Below are 19,666 nucleotides of genomic sequence, written 5' to 3'. Positions count from 1 at the left end.
CCTTGGCTTTTGAGAATAGAGCAAGGGTGCTTGAAGCTGGAATTTGAATTTTGGATCTGGATGTGGGGGGAAATCTGGAGAGAGTGACTTTGATCAGTAAATATACTGGTTTTTGGCCTTTTTTCTGGTCAAATACTAGTAATTTTAAGATGTTCTTGTCAATTGCAATGTTTTTTTTAATCATAAACTTGTCATGGCGACTAGTAAATTTTAAATACTCTGGTAGCTACTAAAGAAAATTATACACGTATATTTATTTTTATATTGAATTGTCAAGACAGGCCGTGATCCTTCGCATCCCACAAGCGCTCCAGTGGTGTCATATATAAACCGTAACAATGATTATTCTTACATTATGCTAGTATATTCTCTTCTGTTTAACATGTTTGTTATGTTTAGTTAATAATGTAATGTCGTTGTAGTATAATGGCAGTATCCCCGCCTGTCACGCGGATGACCCGGGTTCGATCCCCGGCAACGGCGATATTTTAAAGGTTTCTTAAAGGTGGGGGCCCTTTATTCTTATACTCTTGTTTCTTCCACCACTTGCACTACTGCGAAGTCTTGATCGTCAGCTCCATGCATCTCGATCTCCAGGATTCTATGCACCGGCGATGCCACCACCACCGTCTCACTCACTTCTTCTTGGGCCGGGCTGATGATCTCGTCCAGCAAGTTATCGTCTTTGAGCTCCTCCTCGCAGCAGCGCTCCTCCTGTTTGATCCTCGCCTGCCGAACGTTTGATCTTGCTCCGTGGTGCCAGTGCCTCACGCCCTTGTTGATGCGTTTCGTGAAGATGGCCTTGCTATAGTGCGATCCCATCTGTGCGAGGAACTACTCTCGAGTGTGATAAACGTTGGATCTTTACCTGAGTGACGAGAACGTAGAGTGGGAGAGTGCTGTAGCTGCACAGGAACTGCACGGCTGCTCTGCATGGAGAAAGTTTCTAAGATTTTACTACGAAGGGTGAAAAAACGAGATTTTTTTACCCGACAAAGAGACGAACCACGATGAATGCTATGCTGTCCATGAAACAAGTATCAAACCCGAACGTAGCCTGCAAAGCTGCTCACTCTTTTCTTTGTCCACACTTTTTTCTTTTCACAAAACAATCGGAAAGTCATGCTTACCCAAACCCAGAAGAAAAACGCGAGCTCAAACGCATTCTACAAAGGAAACTTTAGCTCGATTGATGGATCTGAAAACTCATTACCTGGAAGAGAGTGAAGTGAATGAGGTGGAGAAGAAAGCGCGGGCGTTTGAACCAGAACAAATCGTCCCGGGGTTTGATCGCCGGGACTTCTTCACTCTCTCGTCCAGCTTTGTCCTCCACCTCCGCTATCTCGCAGGCGAGCTCGGTGATTATGTACTGGAGCTTCGTGCCAATCACGAGTATGAGCTTATATAGGAATTCACGCAAGACCATGGTAAGAACACAGACACAAAGAAAAAAAAAACTTTACCACTAGTGGTAGAAAGGCCATCCAAAAGTACGTATGCCATCCTGCCAAACAACAAGGAAAACTATGATCTTAGCGTTAAAACCTTGATAGTTACCATGCACATTCATAAGAAGAAACATGATCACGAATGCCCAAAGGTAGGCGCTGCAAAGTTTTTATAAGTCGAGTGAGCTGACACTCTAGTATAAGATCTATGGAAGACCATAAAAAACACTTGCCTGATCCCCACCACGACTTTAAAATCGTCCTCCAGCACTCGCGTGATGTATCCATGGAAATCAAACTCCCTCCTCAAGTTATAATTCTGCGATCAAATCGAATCAATCAACATCGATGGACGACTTTATATGAGACACTTACGCGCACGAATCCTCTTCGGAGTGTCATGTAATCGGCTCTCGTCACGGGCTTGCACAGTAAATGCCTCAAGAACGATGCCTGGTGACAAAGTTTTGTAACTTCATGTTTAGAGCTTCACTTGAGCGTTTGCGGGGCTTACGATCCAGTTGAATGCATTTAATCTACTCCAAGGCTGTCTAGCGTGCGTCTGGACAAAAGTTTTTTGCCGTAGCTTGCTATAAGTCGCCTTCATTGCTTATAGAGAGACCAGACCTCTTGTAAGTTCTCGAAAAAAAATGAAAGCAAAAGAATCCACAAACATACCTCCTTTGTTTACTACACGAACTTCATCTTCCCAGCGCCTCCACCAGTAGACCTGTTTTTAAGAAAACAAACTCTCGATAGCGCAAGAGAACCAATACTTACAACGATGTTACCATTATCCTGCCCAGAAACATGGTCAAGCAGCTGTAGCAAAGATGAACGATCGCCATCACGAAGATAAAAATGTGTAGCTGATGCAAGCCCTCGACCGAGATCATTGGAACTTCGCCCTATAGAACGAACGAAAACAAGAGAAGGATATACAAGAGCTACAGAGTCAAAAGCTTTACCCTGGCGATACATTTCTTGTCAGCTCCTTCTCGACTAAACCAGCCAAGTAGCGCCCTCCGGTCGTGAAAACTCCCATTTGTATGAGAAGGGTTCTCTGCTAAACCCTCTTGGAATCGAAAAAGAAACCACAGTTATGTTACCTTTGAGCATGGAACTCTCTTCCAATTTACATGGCAGCATATGTTTGAGAAGGCTTCTAGGAATGCATAGCTCGGAAACCAAAGGTTGAAAGACACTCAAGAGAAGAGATATAAATCCCATAAGCATCAGTTCTGAGCACACAAAGTGTTCAAATATAAACTCACTCGGCTTTAGAAGAAAGAAAACACCATACCTTCTTTCATCTTCTCGAGAGCTTGACTTAGAGGCTTTTGGTTCTTCTTCTTCAATCTCTACATGGATCACACAACCTGATCAATCAATCCAGTGACAAAAAATCACCAGCTACAAACCTTTCCACACTGGTGAATTCCCCTCTCGAGCAGCAGCGAGAGGAGAACGAAGACTGTGCACACTCCAGCGACAGCCCAAGTTGGAGTTTGCTCCAGAGAACTATGCTCCAAAAAACCACCACCTCCGTGCTCCATTTCTTCTCTCCCGAGCGCTCGTGGATTAAATTCTATCTCTTGACCCCATCCTCTTTATTGTTTGTAAGCTCCTTGCCATGCCACATTCCATGAGATCCTTGCGGGAGTTCTCACCAAGATCATGTGACACTCCAAAGCTAAAAGTCTGTGAAGTACAATACGTACGCTAAGCTAACTCTTATTACTTGTAGTAGAAAGAACCATAGCTCTAAGAAATATTTGACGATCATATAATAACACCCTTTATACTGGACATCACGCAAACTCTTTCGTTTTACTCGCCACTGGGGAGGAGCCTGCTGTTTCTGGGGGCCACGTCCACCACGGCCGTGGATCGAGACGAGCCCGACGCGGACTTGAAGAGCTTGGAGGTGGCTGGCGGGATGATCCGCGATGGCGAGAGAACTTGCGTGAGTGACGAGAAGTAGGACTCGGTTCCCAGCCGGTTTTGGAGCCAGCCTCGGCTGCCATCGAATCCGTCGAGGACGGTCCATGTGCTCTTGAAGCCCAGGCCGGACAGCGATTTCGCGACGACTTTGGAGATGTTGCCAGTGCTGCCAAACAATGCGTGAGATGTGAATGAAGCTATCATGAAAAGATGGAAGGAGTGTTCGTTCTTACGAGTCTAGGATGACCAGGTTTGTCCCTTTGTTAACTCTCTTGAGCGCCGAGATCTTGATGGCGCCTAGCTCGGCCTCCACTGTGCGTGGATTGCGAAGTTGCGATCGGATATTGCTAGGGAGCTCCTCGATCCTGGAGTGAAAAACAAAAGACAAGTTCTTAGAGAGACGCAGATCGAGCTAAAAAGCTTTTGACGCTCACGGTATTGCTGTGAAGTTCCTCTTGGCCTTGTTCGGCAGGCTTGGTGTTCCAGACTTGGACTTCTCTTTCTCCGATCGAACGTCAATGAGGAAATAGTTGCTGTTCGAAATGTAATCAAGCGCCTGTGGAGCCGTCAGGTCACCTGTGGCATTTCCATGCAAGTAAGAAAAATCAGCCAACTAGTCCAGAGTCGAGGCTATGTATACCTTTGTAACCTCTAGCGGCTATTCCGAGACTCGAGAGGATTCCCGGAGCAAGCAAAAAAAGCAACACAGCCGCTCCTAGCTCACCAGCAAGGATCACAGGATCAGACGCTAGGAGCGAGCTCAAAGTTGTCGACACAACAGGTGTCGCTCCTTCGATCAGCGAGCCTGTTTGCTGGGCTGCTTGTCCAGCAACCGTGACCGCAGTCTGATCGAAAAAAGAAGAAACAGAAATGTAACTCCACGAGGAAAACTTAATGGCATTGCTAACCTGTCCAGCCTCCAGCACCGGCTTTGTATTCACACCAACGCTCTCGAGCGCTTTGATGGCCTCGGACGCAACGCTGGAAGCCACCGGCGCGGCAGCCTTGATCGCTATATCAGAAGTTTTCTGGACGATTGGAAGCGCGATGTCCACAAGAGGCTTGACGAACTGATAAGCTTGCTTTAGAGCTCCAGACACTACAGTGTACGTGGATCCAGCGGTGGAAGTCACAGTGCTCGCAAACTCTTGTACCTGAAGAGAAAAAAGTGAGTAAGTTCGAGCAAAGGAGAAGAGAAAAAAAAGAGAGTTAAGTTCGAGCAAAGGAGAAGAGAAAAAAAAGAGAGTTAAGTTCGAGCGAAGGAGAGTTTCTTTCTTTGCTCTACTCTCTTTTGCTCTAGTTGAGAGTCGAACTCAAGACCTCCCGCTTACTAAACGGGTGCTCTAACCATCTGAGCTACTGGAGCAAGAACGAGGGAAGAGAAATCCAAAATCTTCGCAAAGAAATCGATCGATTACCTTGTTAAACGTCCCAGCCACATCCTCCGCAGTCACGGCGTACGCTGATCCCTGCGCGGCAGTGTAGATTACCAGAGGCGCGGCTGCGATCTTGGCTCCCGTCGCCAATGCCGCCGATTTCTTGGACGATCCCTTCTCCAATCCGGCCCGGGCGCACAGCCGCTGCGCGCGAATGTAGCGCGCTGGATCGCGGTCGTGCGCGCGTCGCCTGTCGAGGAGGAGCGCCTGGGATCCCAGCTGCTGGGTTGCCATGGCCGCGAGCGCTGGGAGCCACAAATTGCCCCATCGTCTGTGAAGAAAACGCCCTTACAAACGAAAGCTTCCTTATCCACATTAGATTTAATTTTTCTTTCTTCTTTCAGGACAGTCCTAGCTTCTGCGCGACAATCTTCTTCATCAAAATTGGATTGACCCTTCCATTTGTGGATCTCATCACCTGATCCAGCAAACATCAAAGGAAGAACAGATTTTTCTTGGAAAAATCTTACCTGGCCTTCGAAGAATCCTTGGAGTTTAGTTTTTCCTTTCTTGAAAGCTTCTAATTGCTTTGGATTCTCCAGTAGCACCTTGTCAACCAGGGAAGCTATCTCCGCTTCGTCGGAAATCTGCGAGAATTATAGAAGAAGCTCAAGTTTTTACGAGGAAATGTGAAGGAAAGCTTGTCACCTGGGTGAGACCCTTGGCTTCAATCACTTCTTTCGCAGTGCCACCGTTTCTTATCAACTCGGGAAGAATCTGGAGAGCGAGCACAAAAAAATCTTATTAGTGAGTGGAAGTGGCTCACGTACTACATACCTCTTTGCCGATTTTCCCACTGATCGTTCCGTCCTTGATGAGAGTAACGAGCTCCGCCAGTACGCTTGGAGAGATTTTTACGTCGGAAATCGAAAGCTTCTCCGTCTTGAGATAGGCAGTGATGTCTCCCATTATCCAGTTAGCAGCCATTTTCATGTCAGCACCTTGCTCCAACGTACTATCAAAGTATTCCGACACCTGCGAGAAGGAAAAGCAACGATCACTTCGCCGTAAAAGAGAGAAACGAAAGAACTTACATTCTTGTCGTCAGCCAGCACAAGAACATCCTGCATGCTGAGGCCCAAGGCCTCGTATCGCCGACGAGTTTCATTCGGAAGCTCTGGCAGAGCTTCGTTGATTGAGTCAACTTGCTCCTGCTTCAATACAAGCTCGAGAAGATCTGGCTCTGGAAAGTAGCGGTAATCTGCAAGACCCTCCTTCGCACGCATAGTGACAGTTCTCTATCACACACGAAAATCTCAATTAGCTCGATCGTCAAAGACCAGAAGTGCCAATGTGCCTGACTTCCTTCCTCCCACAGTCTAGTCTCTTGCACGATCTTCGACTCCAGACCCTCCTTGTGAAGAGCAACTTGCCGCAAAATCTCGAAGTCTATAGCCCGATGCATCGCGGCACACGAGTTCATGTTCTTGATTTCCACCTGTCAAGAAACTACAACTAGCCATCAAAACTTCCACTCAAACACCAAACAACGAGGCGATATCAAACCTTGGTGCCAAAGGCTGCCTGGCCTCTGGGTCTCACAGAAACATTCACATCACAGCGAAGCGATCCCTCGGCCATGCTTCCACTTCCAATGCCGAGACACTTTACCACTCTTGCCACCTCCGCCGCGTACTCGGCAGCTTCAATGCCGGTTCTCATGTCCGGCTCCGAGACAATCTCCAGTAAAGGAACTCCAGCCCTGTTTAAATCCACCTACAAACACATACTCTTCTCACAAACACGAGCAAAGAAAAAAAAAACAAGAGAAGAAAAACGTTACCAGCGAGTATGGCGAGCCGGATAGTCTTCCACCACCACCAGCATGAACAAGCTTTCCAGCGTCCTCCTCTATATGAACTCTAGTGATTCCAAACTTACGATGCCCACCACCGTATTCCACTGGCAAATCCACTTCGATGCTTCCATGCCTGGCGATCGGGATATCAAACTGGGAGATCTGATATCCTTTGGGAAGATCCGCGTAGAAGTACTGCTTCCGATCGAATTTCGACCGCAGCGAGAGATCGCAGTTGAGCGCCAGGCCGAGCTTGATGGCGAAATCCACGACCCTCTCGTTGAGAACCGGGAGAGCTCCTGGCAGCCCCATACACACCGGGCACACATTGGAATTCGGCTGCGCGCCATACTGCGAGAGGCATCCACAGAAGGCCTTGGTGGCCGTGCCGAGCTGGACGTGCGTCTCCACACCGATCACAGCCTCGAAATCTTGCAATGCCAAGGGGATTTTGCTACTGCTGCTTGTCTGTTTGCTCGCAAGGGACGATGAGCATCGGATTTGGAGAGCTGACCTCGGGATTCTTGGCTGGGAATAGAGAAGAACGATGGATTCGCAGCTCCCCACGGCCATCGCCATTGCCATCGCCATGCCCCTGTTTTAGGGCACGCAAAAATTTGAGGGAACCCCTCGGATATTCTTAAGCCTGCCACGTGGTGCGCTCGGATATTTTACGCCCTATCGCCGCCAGGGTTAGGGCATTTTTAGAGAGAGAAGAGAAGTTTCGAGAGAGGAGAGCGACGAGGAGAGAGTGATTTGGAAGTTTTGAGTGATGAAAGAGAGAGTGATTTGGAAGTTTTGAGTGATGAAAGTGTTATGGAGTTTGTTTTTGGATTTCTAGAGTTTTTATGCTTCAGTGATTTTAAGAGTGAGAGAAGTGTTGGTAGAAATGTTTAGTGTGAAAAAATATTTATTTTCTAAAATCACTCTTTTGGATGATTTTTCTTCAGATCACACACGAATGGAGATGGCACATTATTTCATAAGCATTTTAACCAAAATTTCAAGCCCTAGGGCACTAAAGGTTGTTCTTCAATTTCTTTTGCAACTCTTGTCTATACTAAATCTAGATCTTATTGAACTGGATAGCTATTGGTTGCAAAAGTCAACTGCCGGTATAGATGTAGATACCTTCTTCTTCTTGGATTTGGAATCGGCTATACTGGCAGTTGACCTCTATAACCATGCCCAGCTAATGGCTGTTCAGTTTAACAAGTATTGGATTTAACTCTTTGGGCATATACAAGAGTTAGAAGGCAAATAAAGAAATTGAAAAGCAACCTCTGGTGTCCTAGGGTTTGAAGCCTTAGTTAAAATACTCGTAAGATAATGTGTCATCTCTATTCGTGCGTGATCTGGGGGATAATTATCCAAAAGAGCGATTTCAAAAAACAAAGATTCTTTCACACTAAACATTCCTACCAACACTTTTTTCACACTCTTGAAATCACTAAAGCATAGAAATTCCAGAGATCCAAAAACACACTTCACAACATTATCATCGCAAAATCCATAACCCTCTTGTTGAGAACCAGGAGAACTCCTAGCAGCCCCATACATACCAGGCACACATTGGAATTTGGATATGCACCATATTGCAAGAGGCATCCACAAAAGACTTTGGTGGCCATGTCGAGCTGGACATGTGTCTCCACACCTATCACACCCTCGAAATCTTGCAATGCCGAGGGGATTTTGCTACTGCTGCTTGCCTATTTGCTTGCCAAGGACGACAATTTGGAGAGCTAACCTTGGCATTCTTGGCTGGGAATGGAGAAGAATGACGGATTCGCAGCTCCTTATGGCCATCGCCATTGCCATCGCCATGCCTTGTTCTAGGGCACACAAAAATTTGAGGGACCTGGATATTCTTACGCCTGCCATGCAGCACACTTGGATATTTTTACGCCCTATCGCCACTAGAGTTATGACATTTTTAGAGAGAGAAGAGAAGTTTCGAAAGAGGAGAACGATGAAGAGAGCGATGGAAGTTTTGAGTGATAAAAGTGTTGTGGAGTGTGTTTTTGGATTTCCAGAGTTTTTATACTTTAGTGATTTCAAGAGTTTGAGAGAAGTGTTAGTAAGAATGTTTAATATGAAAGAATCTCTATTTACTGAGATCACTCATTTGGATGATTCTCTTTTAAAGCACGCACAAATGGAAATGGCATACCATCTCACAAACATTTTAACTAAAGTTTCAAGCCCCAAGGCGCCAAAAGTTGCTTTTTAATTTCTTTCCTTATCTCTTTCTTTGTTTATCTTCTAAATTCGGCAGCTCTTGTCTATGCTTGAAGAGATATGTCAGTGTGGGTGCCGAGCCCAATGGGCCTATGGGAATCTAGTGTGGACTTTGGGGGTAGTAGATCTTGACCTACTACATTGGTGAGTCATTCTCTTTGTCTAATGCTTCAGATTGTCATTTGTTTCACAAATATCACCGAGCTTGGAATGCTCAAATACAAGGCAACATACACTTATGAGCAGTTCAAGAATCCACTGAGCTACAGTCTCACGCGAGATGTGTTCTTGGTCTCTGCTGCTGAGGGACTTGTGGATCGTCCTCCTACCCTTCTTGGGCCATTTGTGACCCGTGGTGATCGTGCAGCTGCTGCTGCCTTTGCCGCTGCTGCCGAGGCCGAGGTCGAAGTCGAGGAACGCCCTGCCGGCGCTGAGGCCGAGGAAGAACTCGAGGAAATGGAGGAGGAACTCTAGAAACTTCCGCTAGAACGATGTTTGTCAAAATTTTGATCGAAATCCCAATGCAGCTCACGCCTCGCGAGGCCAAGTCCAAATCCTAGAAAGTAGCAGGAAGAAGGTATCTGCATCCTACCTCGCTGGGATCCACCAACGATCTTGGCGTGGCGATACTTGGCTGGAAGGAAAAATAAGAACACCGCAATATCCAAAGAGCCCTGATCAACGCATTGGGAGAACAGGTTGGAAATCTCCGCGAATTCCTCGGCATCCCGGCGAGGGAAGAACCCCGAAGGATCTGGATTCTCCAAGGCAAGTCCAGGATCACGGTGGAGAGACGATCGATCATACTTCTCTGCTTCTAGCTGAGAATCGTCGTTGCAAGATGCAGTAGCAAGATCTTGCAGCTGATGGATATAAGACAGTGCCTCCCTTCCAAAAACTAGCATGGTGCCCTCCGAGTTTCGAGTGGAAGAACACAGCACCGTAGGAAACTGAGCTACGTCTTCGTCAAGCTCAAGACGATTGTCCCAGCGTGGAACATCCGAGTCGTGCTTATATCGACAATGAGCACCATAGCGACATCCCTGCCATACAATCGCTTGAGAATAATGCGAGTTAAAAAGCTGACACTTACATCCCCGGACAAGAAAAACTTGCATACTGCTGAGTGTGAGAACTCACAGCCGTTTCCTTTAGCGCAAAAGCCTCTACGGAAGTACACGCACTGCACTTCCCCGTCCTCTTCTTTAGGAAAATGGATCGACTCGTAATTACTCTGCGGTTCTAAGTATCTTGCTTGAGTCTGAAACAGTGGATCGTAAGTGTTGGAAAACCAAAGCACGAGTTCAAACAAGTTACCTCCACAATGATCTTCAGCAAATCTGACTGGTTATTCTCATTGTGGAAGCTCCCATTTGAAACATACGGAAGTCCCAGGCACGACTCGTCGTCTTGGCTACGAAAGCAGAGGTGCTGGAAGGAGAAAGCCGTATAATAAGACCGATGCATAACTTCTAGCAGGCAACTAGCTGCCTCAAAAACAAAGCAAACATCAAGTTTGGTTCTAAAACTTGAAAGACTTACAGAGCTCAGCGACAGCGCTGAGTGAAAACAAAGAAAGGTGATGCTGTTTGCAGAATTCCTTCTCCGACTCCTCTCCATGAATGGTGACGATAGTTGAGGATAAAAATTCGTGGGATAGCTTTTGCCACCGCTGTGTGAGAAAGACAAGGAAAAGAAACAAACGAAGTCGTACCTTCAAGACGCACTGCCAGAATTCAAACGCGCAGAGGTTGCCAAGAAGAGCGGCTTGACGAGATTGCCTTTACACCATTTTGTGATTCCTGGAAGTACTGAAAAGAATAGTGTGCTGTAGCGCTGGCTCCGAGAGGCAGGATAATCGGACTCGGCGTAGTGTCTAGAATCGGGTACCTGAATGAGTGTGCTGTGATATCTTCTCGTTCTCAGCCCTCCATGAGAAGCATAGAAGCCTCCAAAGATAGTGGAAGAGACGCAAGTATTCGTCCGTATGGGGTCGGCAACTTCTTCCCTCCAGCATCGGGCTGTAGAGCGTTCAGTGCTTCAAGTGACTCCAAAGCATCATAAACAGTGTCTGGATGCGGTGGATTCAGGCATTTATCGAAGAATGCTGGAAAAACAAAACACAAAATTTCCGATTCACAAAACGAAGAGACGTACCCAAAGCATCATTCAAAGCTCGTGGTTCAGCACAAACAGTGACAGTACTTGCTTTCGTAGAGACAAGAGCTGCATTGCGGGAACCTCAAACTTGTTGAATGTCATGTACATTGTTCGCGGCACCATGCGAAAGACAGTACCATCGCAGGTACGCCCTGTGCGCCCCTTACGTTGTTCGGCCTACAGTTGAAAGGAGAAAGATACGGTGTCTGGCTGGAGGACAAAGACAACTTCTCACCTGTGAGCTCGACTCCCAGACAATCCGGGGAGCGTCTCTCTTCATTTTCGAGTTCCAAAACACTTCTAGGCAGCGGCATGAGTCGATGACGAACGATGCTCCCGGTATTGTAATTGAAGACTCGGCAACATCAGTCGCAAGAATCACCTGAAAGAAAAGAAGGATTCAGAAAAAACAAGACGGAGAATTGAGGAAAGAAAAGACCTTCCTCACTGAATGGTACGCCTCCATTGCTTCCAACGATTGGTCGACGTCAATGCTATTGTGGAGCACAAATATCTCCACGCCCGAGAGACCACTGCTCTTCCAAGGCACGATAAGTTGGGAGGAAGACCAGAATTCCCTTCTTGCGATCAGACTCATCTTTGTGGATGTGAGCGATCAGATCGAAAACCAGGTGCTGTATCTCCATCCCAATATCAGTCCCGTTCTTAAAGGGAGACGGGTTTTGCTCCAACAAGTTCATTACAGACACTTCCTTGTTTCCAAGTTGTTGCACGACCTGACAGAGGATGGTTAACAGAAAGATAAAAATAAACGCGAATGAAATAAAATATACAGAACCTGGTCGAGATACTTCACGCTGCACTGGAACAGATGTTGCTGGATCTTCGAGGCCAAGTTCGAGACAGCCACCTTCTCAACTGTTTCGCCAAGCTCGGCAAAATAGTTTTCATAGCGTTTAAAGTCAGCGGTGGCAGACATGAGCACCAGACTATGGCAGCAGCAATCACATTAGCAAGAGAAATCCAGAAACAAAAGAAGCCCACCGTGTGTTCTTGTTCCGAAAGAGCAAGATCTTGACGCAACAAAGAACCATATCTGACTCCACAGACCTCTCGTGGATTTCATCCAGTATGACCACCTTGTAGTGAGAAAGAGCAGCCACGCCTTTGGATTTGATCTCCTCTAGAAGAACACCGGAGCTGGAAAAATGCCGTGACTTAGGAATGGAAGAAAAGAACATCTAAGATCAAAAGAAAGAACCACAGAACTCCAAGAACTCGAGGAAAAAGTTCCCAAGAACTAAACATCAAGGAAAGACTAGAACTTTCGAAAAGCTCGAGCATTTACCTGGAACTTGTCCGATTCATCTGACCAATGTGAAATCCCGCTTCTTGTCCAAGTCTTCGGCCACCATTTTGGACACGGCGACCACGGCAAGCCTTCTCGGCTGCGTGCACAGAATGGGGGCGAACCCTTCCTCGATCAGCATTTGCGGGACCTGCGAGCTCTTTCCTAGACCCACATTCCCTTGCTAAGCTCCGAAAAGAGGGGAATCCGAGCAAAGAAGAGGCAAACCTGAGCCAGTCTCGGCGAGGATGATCGTGACCCTCTCCACCTTCTGGACGGTCGTCGCCTTGAGGCGCCGCCTGGATCGGAGTCCGCCATGTAGCGGGGGGGCAGGAAATCTTGCGAACTCCCCGTGTTTAGGGTGAAAAAAATGAAAGTGAATATTCCCGGCACCGCTAGTTTTGGTTTTAAAAGGAAACCTAAAGGTGAAATGACGACACTATAGGAATATTTCGGTGCCGGATAGGTATCTTAGCATCGACTAAAACTTTTTAGTGTATCTCCAATTGCTTGTGGGCAATCTCGCAGTCGGTACATTGGCATGGAAGCTTGTCCTCCCATTATCAATTCAGTTCTCACATCCTGTTTTGCTTCGACTTCCACCTTTGTTTCTGGGGCTGGCCTATTGTAATTTTGAGTGATCCGCTTGATCCACGGATGTTCCAAGATCTGGGCTGCCGTCAATCGTTTTTTCTTGTCCAGATTTAGCATCCCCAGCATCAAATCCTTGGCTAACACCGGAACCCTCGACCAGTCGAAGAGAACAAGGGGCAAATCTTCATAACTCGCTGAGAACCTGAGGTGTTTGAAACTCCTCATATGCAATCTTTCCCCAGAGCCCAAATATCACAAGATTCTTTCAACTTTTCCCCTGGGGGGACATACTCCATTCCCTCTGGAAACTCAGAAGATGACTTTGCTTGTGGAGGTTGAGAATGAAATGGAAGGACTTCCCAGCGGCTGCTCCAAAATCATGGTGCGGCATGTCCATCGAGCTGGAAAATGGACAAGTTCTTGATTCACTTGTAGCCACTAGCAATTTAATCTTGCGTTTAATAGCACTATATAAATCTTTCCATCTCGAGTTGCAGATAGTGAGCTCTCCAACGAGCTGGAAAGTGGGTAAGTTCTTGATTCACTCGTAAGTTCTCACACAGAGGCACACTGGCAATTTACAAATAAAAATCTTTACAAAAGCATAGCTCTTGCCATAGCTATATTGGATTTTGAAACTAATATCCATTGATAAAATAAAAAACAATGTCGATTTCTTAAATCACCCATTGGGGCACCCTATGAAGTCACATAACAAGTCCTTTTCTTGTGTTTTAATTTTTTATTCTATTTGTCATTGCCATTTGGTTTGTGTCAATGCTTATGAGCATATGGAGCGCAGGGTGTGGGCCAATCGGATGGGGAACGTGGCAGACCGACACCGTGCAGTCATGATGACCGTGACGGGGTCAGGGATGAAGTCATACCTCTTCACTCTATGCGCGTAAAAGCTATTAGTTAGATCATTTAGGTGTAGAACTAAAAAATAAAGGCAAGGTAATTAGAATAATAATTTTTTTTAAAAATCTGGTAGATTAGATTTAATCACATGTACTTATTACAACTATTTTTGTATTAACTAAAATTCTTTCTGAAGCATAGGTAATGATGAATGCTTAGTTATGTATGAAGATAACTAAAATAGTATGGGGCTAGTTTTTGCTGATATATATATATATATATATATATATATATATATATATATATGTAAAATAGTTTTTTAAATTAATGATATTCATTAGTTTATTATAAATATAAATTAAATGGATAAAAATATTCTACATATAAAAGATAATGAGTATTTAATGTGTGGATTTAATAGTTGAAATTTAATTGAAATAATTAATCACACAAAACTCTATATAAATATATAGTGGATAGCTATTTGAATTACAAATACAAAATAATATATCTATGAATTAAATAGATCACATAATGTATGTTTTAAAACAAACTATAAAATGGTCAAAAATGATAATGGTGTGTTTTTCAGTATATAATTGTCTGCACACAATTTTAATGTGGCTATCCAAAGTAGTTGTAGTAGTCATTATTTTTGTGTGATATTAATATTACAATTTTAAAATAAATTAGAATATTAATAATTATTTTAAAATAATGTATTAAAGAACCCTAAAAAGCTCAGAAAAAGATTTTTATGTTTTATTTTGTCATATTAAAAAATTAATTTATTAATCTTACATTTTACATAAAAAATACTTACAAAAATTCTTAGACATATATCTTGATAAACACTCTAATAGAACAAATAAATAATTATCAATAAATTTTAGAACAAATAATAATCAAAATAAATTAATTATAAAGAATTTTTATCCTTCTTTTTACCATTATTTTTGCTCTTCACTACTTTCTATTTGATTTACTATCTTACACAAGAGATGACTGTAAACATCTTGACGAAGCCTGTACTTCCTAGCAGTTTTCTCTCATCTAAGATGCAGCCACGTGGTAACACGTCTTCCATGTCGTCCCATCCATCGCTCGTCTTTGGTCATCGGCTACGCTGTCGAAGAAATCTTTGCTCAAGGAAGTGCTGGGCTGGGGTGCTGGCTAGTCTTGAGAGAGCTCACAGTGCAGATTTGGACGACAAGAGATAGTCAGCTATCCAAAGTTATAAGCATTTACAAACCCGAGAAGACCCAACGTTGCAACAGGCAGAATACTGGGGCTCACTCGCCATGGCCGCGTGTCCACATTAGATGTTTAATGCTTCTTTCTTCTTTCAGGGACAACCTTCTTCGTCAAAATTGGATTCACCCTTCCATTTGCGCTACATTCGCTCCCCGCGGCTGTGCGCTCGGGCCGAGAGATCGTCGAAGAAATCCAGTTTCGGTAAAACTCCAGTTGCGGTGGTTTGTGCAGGGGTCAAATCAATCCTTGACATTCCACGAACACTTGAATACCTGGTTAGCTACTCAACTGATGAATTTCCAGCATTTTTTACTCCTAACAGTGGCTGCAAAGCACCTTGCCGAGCAGACAGTGTGGAGGAATCCGCAGACATCATAGGTAAGGTCTAGCCATCCTGGTTTTCGATTCTAACTTGACACTGCAGAGGCAAACACGAAGTTTGGATTGGGTTCAGTCATTTTGATCGGGGTTCCAATACCCGCAGAGCATGCAGCAGCAGCTAAGAACGTGGAATCGACCATACAATCGGCATTGCATGAAGCAGAGTACGTCTCAGTGACCTCTCTTGCTATTCCTACGTGTTTTTTTCTTATAGGAGCAGAGGTATTGCTGTGACGCCATTCTTGCTCAAGCGCGTCAACGAGCTCACTGGAGCCGAGTCATTGGCTGCAAGTATCCTTTTGTTTGGTAGTCCTCCTTTGGTAGTTTTTCTTTGCTACAATTGACAGATATCCAGCTCGCGAAGAATAATGCACTCGTTGGTGCGAAGAATGCAACGGCTCTGACAACAAGGCTGAGTTGCTTCACTAAATCGTCTTGACACTCGGCCCTGATTGGTTACAAGTCTTCTGTTCTTGCCAGGACTTTCGATCGAGCAATGGGTGCTCTCAAAGTCATTGCATTGCTGTTGTTTGTTGGCCGAGCTTGCATTCTCTGCTCGTCTCCCACCAAAGTCCGATGTGTCTTTCTCTAAGAACTAGCAGCTTGTTCTCGACAAGGCTTCAGGTAACAATCCAAGACTCAACCTTCTGTTTCACTGATCAAGTCCTGTTGCATGATAGGTGCTGGATTTGGGTCCCGCAGCAAATACTTGTTCGGTCGTATCAGCATGAAGATCAAGCTGGTTCCTAATGACTCTGCTGGAACTGTGACGGCATTCTACATGTCCTTGGAGACCGACAAGCACGATGAGATTGACTTTGAGTTCTTGGGGAACGTTTCCATACATCGTCTAGACTAACGTTTTCGCCAATGGAGTTGGAAACCGGGAGCAGCAAACCTACCTCTTGTTCGACCACACTCAGGACTTCCACAGCTACTCCGTCCTCTGGAACAAGCAGCAGATCATGTAAGTTTTTTGCGAACACTCTTCGGTCATTGCTCAAACTGTGGTTTTGGTGCCTCAGGTTCTACGTTCCCTCTGCGTGTCCACGAGAACAACGTAGCCATGGGGATCCCATTCCCAAAGATCCAGCCAATGGGGATCTACTCGAGCCTGTGGAACGGAGACGACTGGGCTACAGATCAACTGGGACCACGCTCCATTCATGGCGGTGTACAAGGGATTCAGTGTGGATGCTTGCGCGGGGGGTGTGGAGTCGTGCAGCGCTCCCCTGGTGGGAGCAAGAGGTATTCCAGAGCATCAACGAGGAAACCAAAAGCAAGCTCGAGTGGGAGGACAACTACATGATATATGACTACTGCAGCGATAGCAAGAGATTTCCCACCACTCCAGCAGATTGTGGCCAGTTTTTCGAGCTTCCATTCTTAGTTTATTTTTTCATTTGCTTAGACCTAAATTTTTTAATAATGTCATATTATAAAACAATTATAATTAAATCGGGTAAAAATAATGCCAAACTTTAAAGGGATTAAATACTATTATTTGTAACAAAGTTTTTGGATAGCAATACCATAAACTGTTTGTAACTAACCATATATTGACAACCACATTATTACAATTTTTATAAATATCTTTAATTTTTGTTTTAAAACTTACATTATATAATTTTTTAGTTCACCAACAGATATAGTATATTTTCATATATAGTTTCGTGTGATTAGTTATTCCAATTAAATTCAACCATTAAATCTCTATAATAATTTATGAATATTACTAATTAATAAAAATTTATTTTACAAACATATATTTGTACCAATTAGAATTTATCACTTACCATCAGTAACTATGCTTCTTAATAAGATATAAAAGGATAATATAATAATAATAAGCTAGAATTTTAGTTAATATATAATTAATTATAATAAATACATATACTTAATCTACCCAATTTCTTTTTTATTTTTAATACCTTATACATATTTATTAAATAAATTCAATTTTCCCTTCTTCCATACTCCAGGTTGGCTATTTGTTCTATCACACTAAAGAGTTTACTTACAGTAACTTCTATGCTTAGATTCTATTACTCATATTTAAGCCAGTAGCTTTCAGAAGCTACTAAGAAGCTGATAAAATACCTTTAATTTTCTCAGAGTGAAGAAATATGATCAAAGTTCCATATGCTTGTAAACAATGGCATAAACCAAATGGCCTTGACTAATGGAAATAAAAGACAAAAGACAATAAAAAATAATCATATGACTTAGATAAGTAAGCCATAGGATAGGGTGCCTAAATGGGTGGTTTATGAAACTCATATGTTTTTCTTATGTCTTAGTCAATCTTAAAAATTTGTGAATTTTTATTGTTTTTTGAGAAAATGCCCTTCAACCCTAGAATGTATGACATTGATATTGTTCTTTAAAAATTGATGTGAAAAGGATACAATGACCTCAAAGGTAATGTCTTTTATAGTTCAAACAAATGCCTGAGAAAGAGATTTATGGCATGTGACTTCAATACTTTAAGTTCATATTGTGAGGTATGAACTTGTGCTTCTAGAGTTCCTAGTATGTGGAGAGGTTTTTATGCACCAATATTTGGTGAATAGTGAGGATTATTGAATTTCAAACTTGATCATTGAAGATTTCAGGAAGTGGCAAGAGTTCCTATGGTTATTGATGGGTGAATTGGTAGAGCTTTGGCTAGGGTCTCTCCTTCCAGAGGATATAACTGAATTCCAAACACTAGTGCAATCATTCAAAGATTGGTTTGAGGAAAAAAAGCCCACTCATCAACTTCTTTTTGGCTTATTTTTATTCCAGCAAGGTGGTGAGGAATTAGTTTATGATTATATTATGTGCTTTAAAACTCACTGAAAGGAGTGTTTGCAAAGGTAAATCATCAGCTGAGAGGCATTTGTGGCTGCTGTGGAGCTTTATTAGCAACTACAGCAAGGAGAGGAGATCATGAAGGCAAAAAGGTAGTTTTATACTCAAACTCCAAATCAAGTCACATATATGATTTCAATGGAGAAGAAAATACCCTATGCTTTGGAGGAAGCAATTGCCTTATGTAAAGAGATGGCTTGATTTCAATAAAGATAGAAGTTCCAACTTGTGGAGAAGTTCTACATGATGCAGATAGAAGCAATTGGAGCTCAAGCATCAAGGGAGTAGAGTTGGAGTCCCTTGAACACAACAACATTTCCCTAGCTTTTGTGCAAGGTTTTGTGGGGTGGAGCTGGGCAAAGAGGACTCTTTAGTGATAGGCCTATAAGTCATAGAGCATGCCTAGCTTTTGGTGGAGCCACAAATGCTTAAGAACTTCAATTTTTTTAACTTAGGCAAACTTGTAGTGATGAGGTTTCCAATCCCAAAGGTGAGGAAACATAAACAATAGCATCTATAGGTTGTGAGGAGCTTTTGGTAGTTGTGCCATAGGAAGTAGAGCAACTAAGTGGTCATAAGACACAAGTTTTTCTTATATTGGCACTTGACCACAGATTTTAGTTTGAAGATTATGTTCTAATCACCAGTTTAGATGGTGGAGTTTCTAACAGGTTTAAGTTCTTTTAGAGGTACTTTGTTTGAGGAGATGGTCACAAAACATGTAGACTTGTTAATTCCTGTAGTTGCCAATCTTTTAAATCACACTTTTTGAGGAGATTTTGGAATTTTCAAATTCTATAGTGCTTTTTGAGGAGCCAGAGGTGGAGGAGAATGTCTTTACAACCAAGGTAGTGGTGAAAGAGTTGATTTCTACTAAAGAGATGCCGATAAATGTACATCTTATACACAGTTCATCATAGTTCAAATTTCAACATTCAATAAGTTTCCACCACTCACAACTTTATCAGATGGCACTCTTGAGGTTCTACCTCCACCCTTGAATTCTACCTCTACAACAAAGGACATGATGCTTTTAGCAATTGCTAGGGTCAATGCTTTTTCTCCCATATAGGGAAAGTCTATAGATGCCTCTCATATAGTCTCAATTGCCCCCAACTTACATCTCTTCAGCACATCATTGTTTTGGATGAGTATCACCACCTATACTTGTATAATAGAGATGGAAAAAAAAGAGGAAAAAAGAAAAATTTATTATGTATATACAAAACTTGAGATCATTTTCCACTCTAATATAAATTTCCTGCAACCATGAAATCTCTCCCATGAAAACTGTAAGTTTGGACTTCCTAAGAAATCACCCAACCCAATATTATTCAAATCGAAAGACTTTAAGTATCCCAAAACCCTTAACTGATTAGAAAATGGG

General features: G+C 43.4%; 5 protein-coding genes, 1 non-coding gene and 1 pseudogene across 10 annotated transcripts; 1 reads left to right on the top strand and 6 right to left on the bottom strand.

The window, feature by feature from the left end:
- Positions 1–406: 406 nt before the first annotated feature.
- On the bottom strand, positions 407–3,072 carry LOC9636790 (MLO-like protein 13). 2 transcript variants are annotated; one of them, XM_024677857.1, is made up of 16 exons: positions 2,870–3,072; positions 2,752–2,809; positions 2,558–2,689; positions 2,417–2,511; positions 2,240–2,356; positions 2,127–2,178; positions 1,963–2,057; positions 1,824–1,901; positions 1,682–1,767; positions 1,558–1,607; positions 1,464–1,504; positions 1,214–1,399; positions 1,131–1,166; positions 990–1,057; positions 869–929; positions 407–822 (listed from the first exon to the last, which is right to left on the bottom strand). In XM_024677857.1, the coding sequence occupies exons 1-16, from the start codon at positions 3,002–3,004 to the stop codon at positions 523–525; spliced, it is 1,590 nt and encodes a 529-aa protein (XP_024533625.1). In that variant the 5' UTR covers positions 3,005–3,072; the 3' UTR covers positions 407–522. The 2 variants fall into 2 exon arrangements, with proteins under 2 accessions (XP_024533625.1, XP_024533626.1); XM_024677858.1 differs by having other exon boundaries at positions 710–822; positions 990–1,022.
- Positions 3,073–3,166: 94 nt separating this feature from the next.
- On the bottom strand, positions 3,167–5,173 carry LOC9636789 (calcium sensing receptor, chloroplastic). The gene is made up of 6 exons (XM_002972736.2): positions 4,811–5,173; positions 4,301–4,546; positions 4,033–4,237; positions 3,827–3,968; positions 3,626–3,757; positions 3,167–3,558 (listed from the first exon to the last, which is right to left on the bottom strand). Exons 1-6 carry the CDS (start codon positions 5,060–5,062, stop codon positions 3,279–3,281), a joined length of 1,257 nt encoding a protein of 418 aa, XP_002972782.2. The 5' UTR covers positions 5,063–5,173; the 3' UTR covers positions 3,167–3,278.
- Positions 4,685–4,758, bottom strand: TRNAT-AGU. The gene has a single exon. It is a non-coding gene; the product is annotated as a tRNA-Thr (tRNA).
- On the bottom strand, positions 5,120–7,244 carry LOC9636788 (glutamyl-tRNA(Gln) amidotransferase subunit B, chloroplastic/mitochondrial). Its single transcript, XM_024677856.1, has 8 exons — positions 6,612–7,244; positions 6,335–6,544; positions 6,126–6,266; positions 5,863–6,066; positions 5,606–5,803; positions 5,477–5,545; positions 5,299–5,415; positions 5,120–5,246 (listed from the first exon to the last, which is right to left on the bottom strand). Exons 1-8 carry the CDS (start codon positions 7,215–7,217, stop codon positions 5,169–5,171), a joined length of 1,623 nt encoding a protein of 540 aa, XP_024533624.1. The 5' UTR covers positions 7,218–7,244; the 3' UTR covers positions 5,120–5,168.
- Positions 7,245–9,042: 1,798 nt separating this feature from the next.
- LOC9637450 (DExH-box ATP-dependent RNA helicase DExH8) lies at positions 9,043–11,515 on the bottom strand. Of its 4 annotated transcripts, none has more exons than XM_024677865.1 (8): positions 11,467–11,515; positions 11,263–11,409; positions 10,758–11,204; positions 10,582–10,678; positions 10,410–10,527; positions 10,185–10,298; positions 9,961–10,128; positions 9,043–9,910 (listed from the first exon to the last, which is right to left on the bottom strand). In XM_024677865.1, the coding sequence occupies exons 5-8, from the start codon at positions 10,485–10,487 to the stop codon at positions 9,338–9,340; spliced, it is 933 nt and encodes a 310-aa protein (XP_024533633.1). In that variant the 5' UTR covers positions 10,488–10,527; positions 10,582–10,678; positions 10,758–11,204; positions 11,263–11,409; positions 11,467–11,515; the 3' UTR covers positions 9,043–9,337. The 4 variants fall into 4 exon arrangements, with proteins under 4 accessions (XP_024533633.1, XP_024533631.1, XP_024533634.1 ...); XM_024677863.1 differs by having other exon boundaries at positions 10,582–10,974; positions 11,025–11,204; XM_024677866.1 differs by having other exon boundaries at positions 10,185–10,354; positions 10,582–11,204.
- A 210-nt stretch (positions 11,516–11,725) lies between these two features.
- On the bottom strand, positions 11,726–12,688 carry LOC112347248 (zinc finger CCCH domain-containing protein 4-like). Its single transcript, XM_024677868.1, has 4 exons — positions 12,565–12,688; positions 12,337–12,501; positions 12,033–12,188; positions 11,726–11,977 (listed from the first exon to the last, which is right to left on the bottom strand). The coding sequence occupies exons 2-4, from the start codon at positions 12,354–12,356 to the stop codon at positions 11,779–11,781; spliced, it is 375 nt and encodes a 124-aa protein (XP_024533636.1). The 5' UTR covers positions 12,357–12,501; positions 12,565–12,688; the 3' UTR covers positions 11,726–11,778.
- A 3,422-nt stretch (positions 12,689–16,110) lies between these two features.
- Positions 16,111–19,666, top strand: part of LOC9636787 — a 38,850-nt pseudogene continuing 35,294 nt past the window's right edge.

Source organism: Selaginella moellendorffii, unplaced genomic scaffold, assembly GCF_000143415.4.
Source record: "Selaginella moellendorffii unplaced genomic scaffold, v1.0 SELMOscaffold_20, whole genome shotgun sequence".
NCBI classification, from domain to species: domain Eukaryota; kingdom Viridiplantae; phylum Streptophyta; class Lycopodiopsida; order Selaginellales; family Selaginellaceae; genus Selaginella; species Selaginella moellendorffii.
The sequence above is the reverse complement of the archived record's forward strand: the minus strand, read 5'-3'. Positions and strand labels throughout refer to the sequence as shown.

Bases quoted from the DNA above. Each gene is read 5' to 3' on its own strand.
- LOC9636790 (XM_024677857.1), bottom strand. From the start codon at position 3,004: ATGGAGCACGGAGGTGGTGGTTTTTTGGAGCATAGTTCTCTGGAGCAA. The intron at 2,810-2,869 runs GTTTGTAGCTGG...TGATCCATGTAG, and splicing joins GAATTCACCAGTGTGGAAAG to AGATTGAAGAAGAAGAACCA. The intron at 2,690-2,751 runs GTATGGTGTTTT...TTGTGTGCTCAG, and splicing joins TCTCGAGAAGATGAAAGAAG to AACTGATGCTTATGGGATTT.
- LOC9636789 (XM_002972736.2), bottom strand. From the start codon at position 5,062: ATGGCAACCCAGCAGCTGGGATCCCAGGCGCTCCTCCTCGACAGGCGA. The intron at 4,547-4,810 runs GTAATCGATCGA...TTTTCTCTTCAG, and splicing joins TGGCTGGGACGTTTAACAAG to GTACAAGAGTTTGCGAGCAC. The intron at 4,238-4,300 runs GTTAGCAATGCC...TTTTTCGATCAG, and splicing joins CGGTGCTGGAGGCTGGACAG to ACTGCGGTCACGGTTGCTGG.
- LOC9636788 (XM_024677856.1), bottom strand. From the start codon at position 7,217: ATGGCGATGGCAATGGCGATGGCCGTGGGGAGCTGCGAATCCATCGTT. The intron at 6,545-6,611 runs GTAACGTTTTTC...ATGTGTTTGTAG, and splicing joins CCGGCTCGCCATACTCGCTG to GTGGATTTAAACAGGGCTGG. The intron at 5,416-5,476 runs GTGACAAGCTTT...TAATTCTCGCAG, and splicing joins AAGCCAAGGGTCTCACCCAG to ATTTCCGACGAAGCGGAGAT.
- LOC9637450 (XM_024677865.1), bottom strand. From the start codon at position 10,487: ATGGAGAGGAGTCGGAGAAGGAATTCTGCAAACAGCATCACCTTTCTT. The intron at 10,129-10,184 runs GTAACTTGTTTG...CCACTGTTTCAG, and splicing joins TGCTGAAGATCATTGTGGAG to ACTCAAGCAAGATACTTAGA. The intron at 9,911-9,960 runs GTAAGTGTCAGC...ATTGTATGGCAG, and splicing joins AGTTTTTCTTGTCCGGGGAT to GGATGTCGCTATGGTGCTCA.
- LOC112347248 (XM_024677868.1), bottom strand. From the start codon at position 12,356: ATGAATCGGACAAGTTCCAG. The intron at 12,189-12,336 runs GTAAATGCTCGA...GCATTTTTCCAG, and splicing joins ATGAATCGGACAAGTTCCAG to CTCCGGTGTTCTTCTAGAGG. The intron at 11,978-12,032 runs GTGGGCTTCTTT...CTGCTGCCATAG, and splicing joins TTTCGGAACAAGAACACACG to TCTGGTGCTCATGTCTGCCA.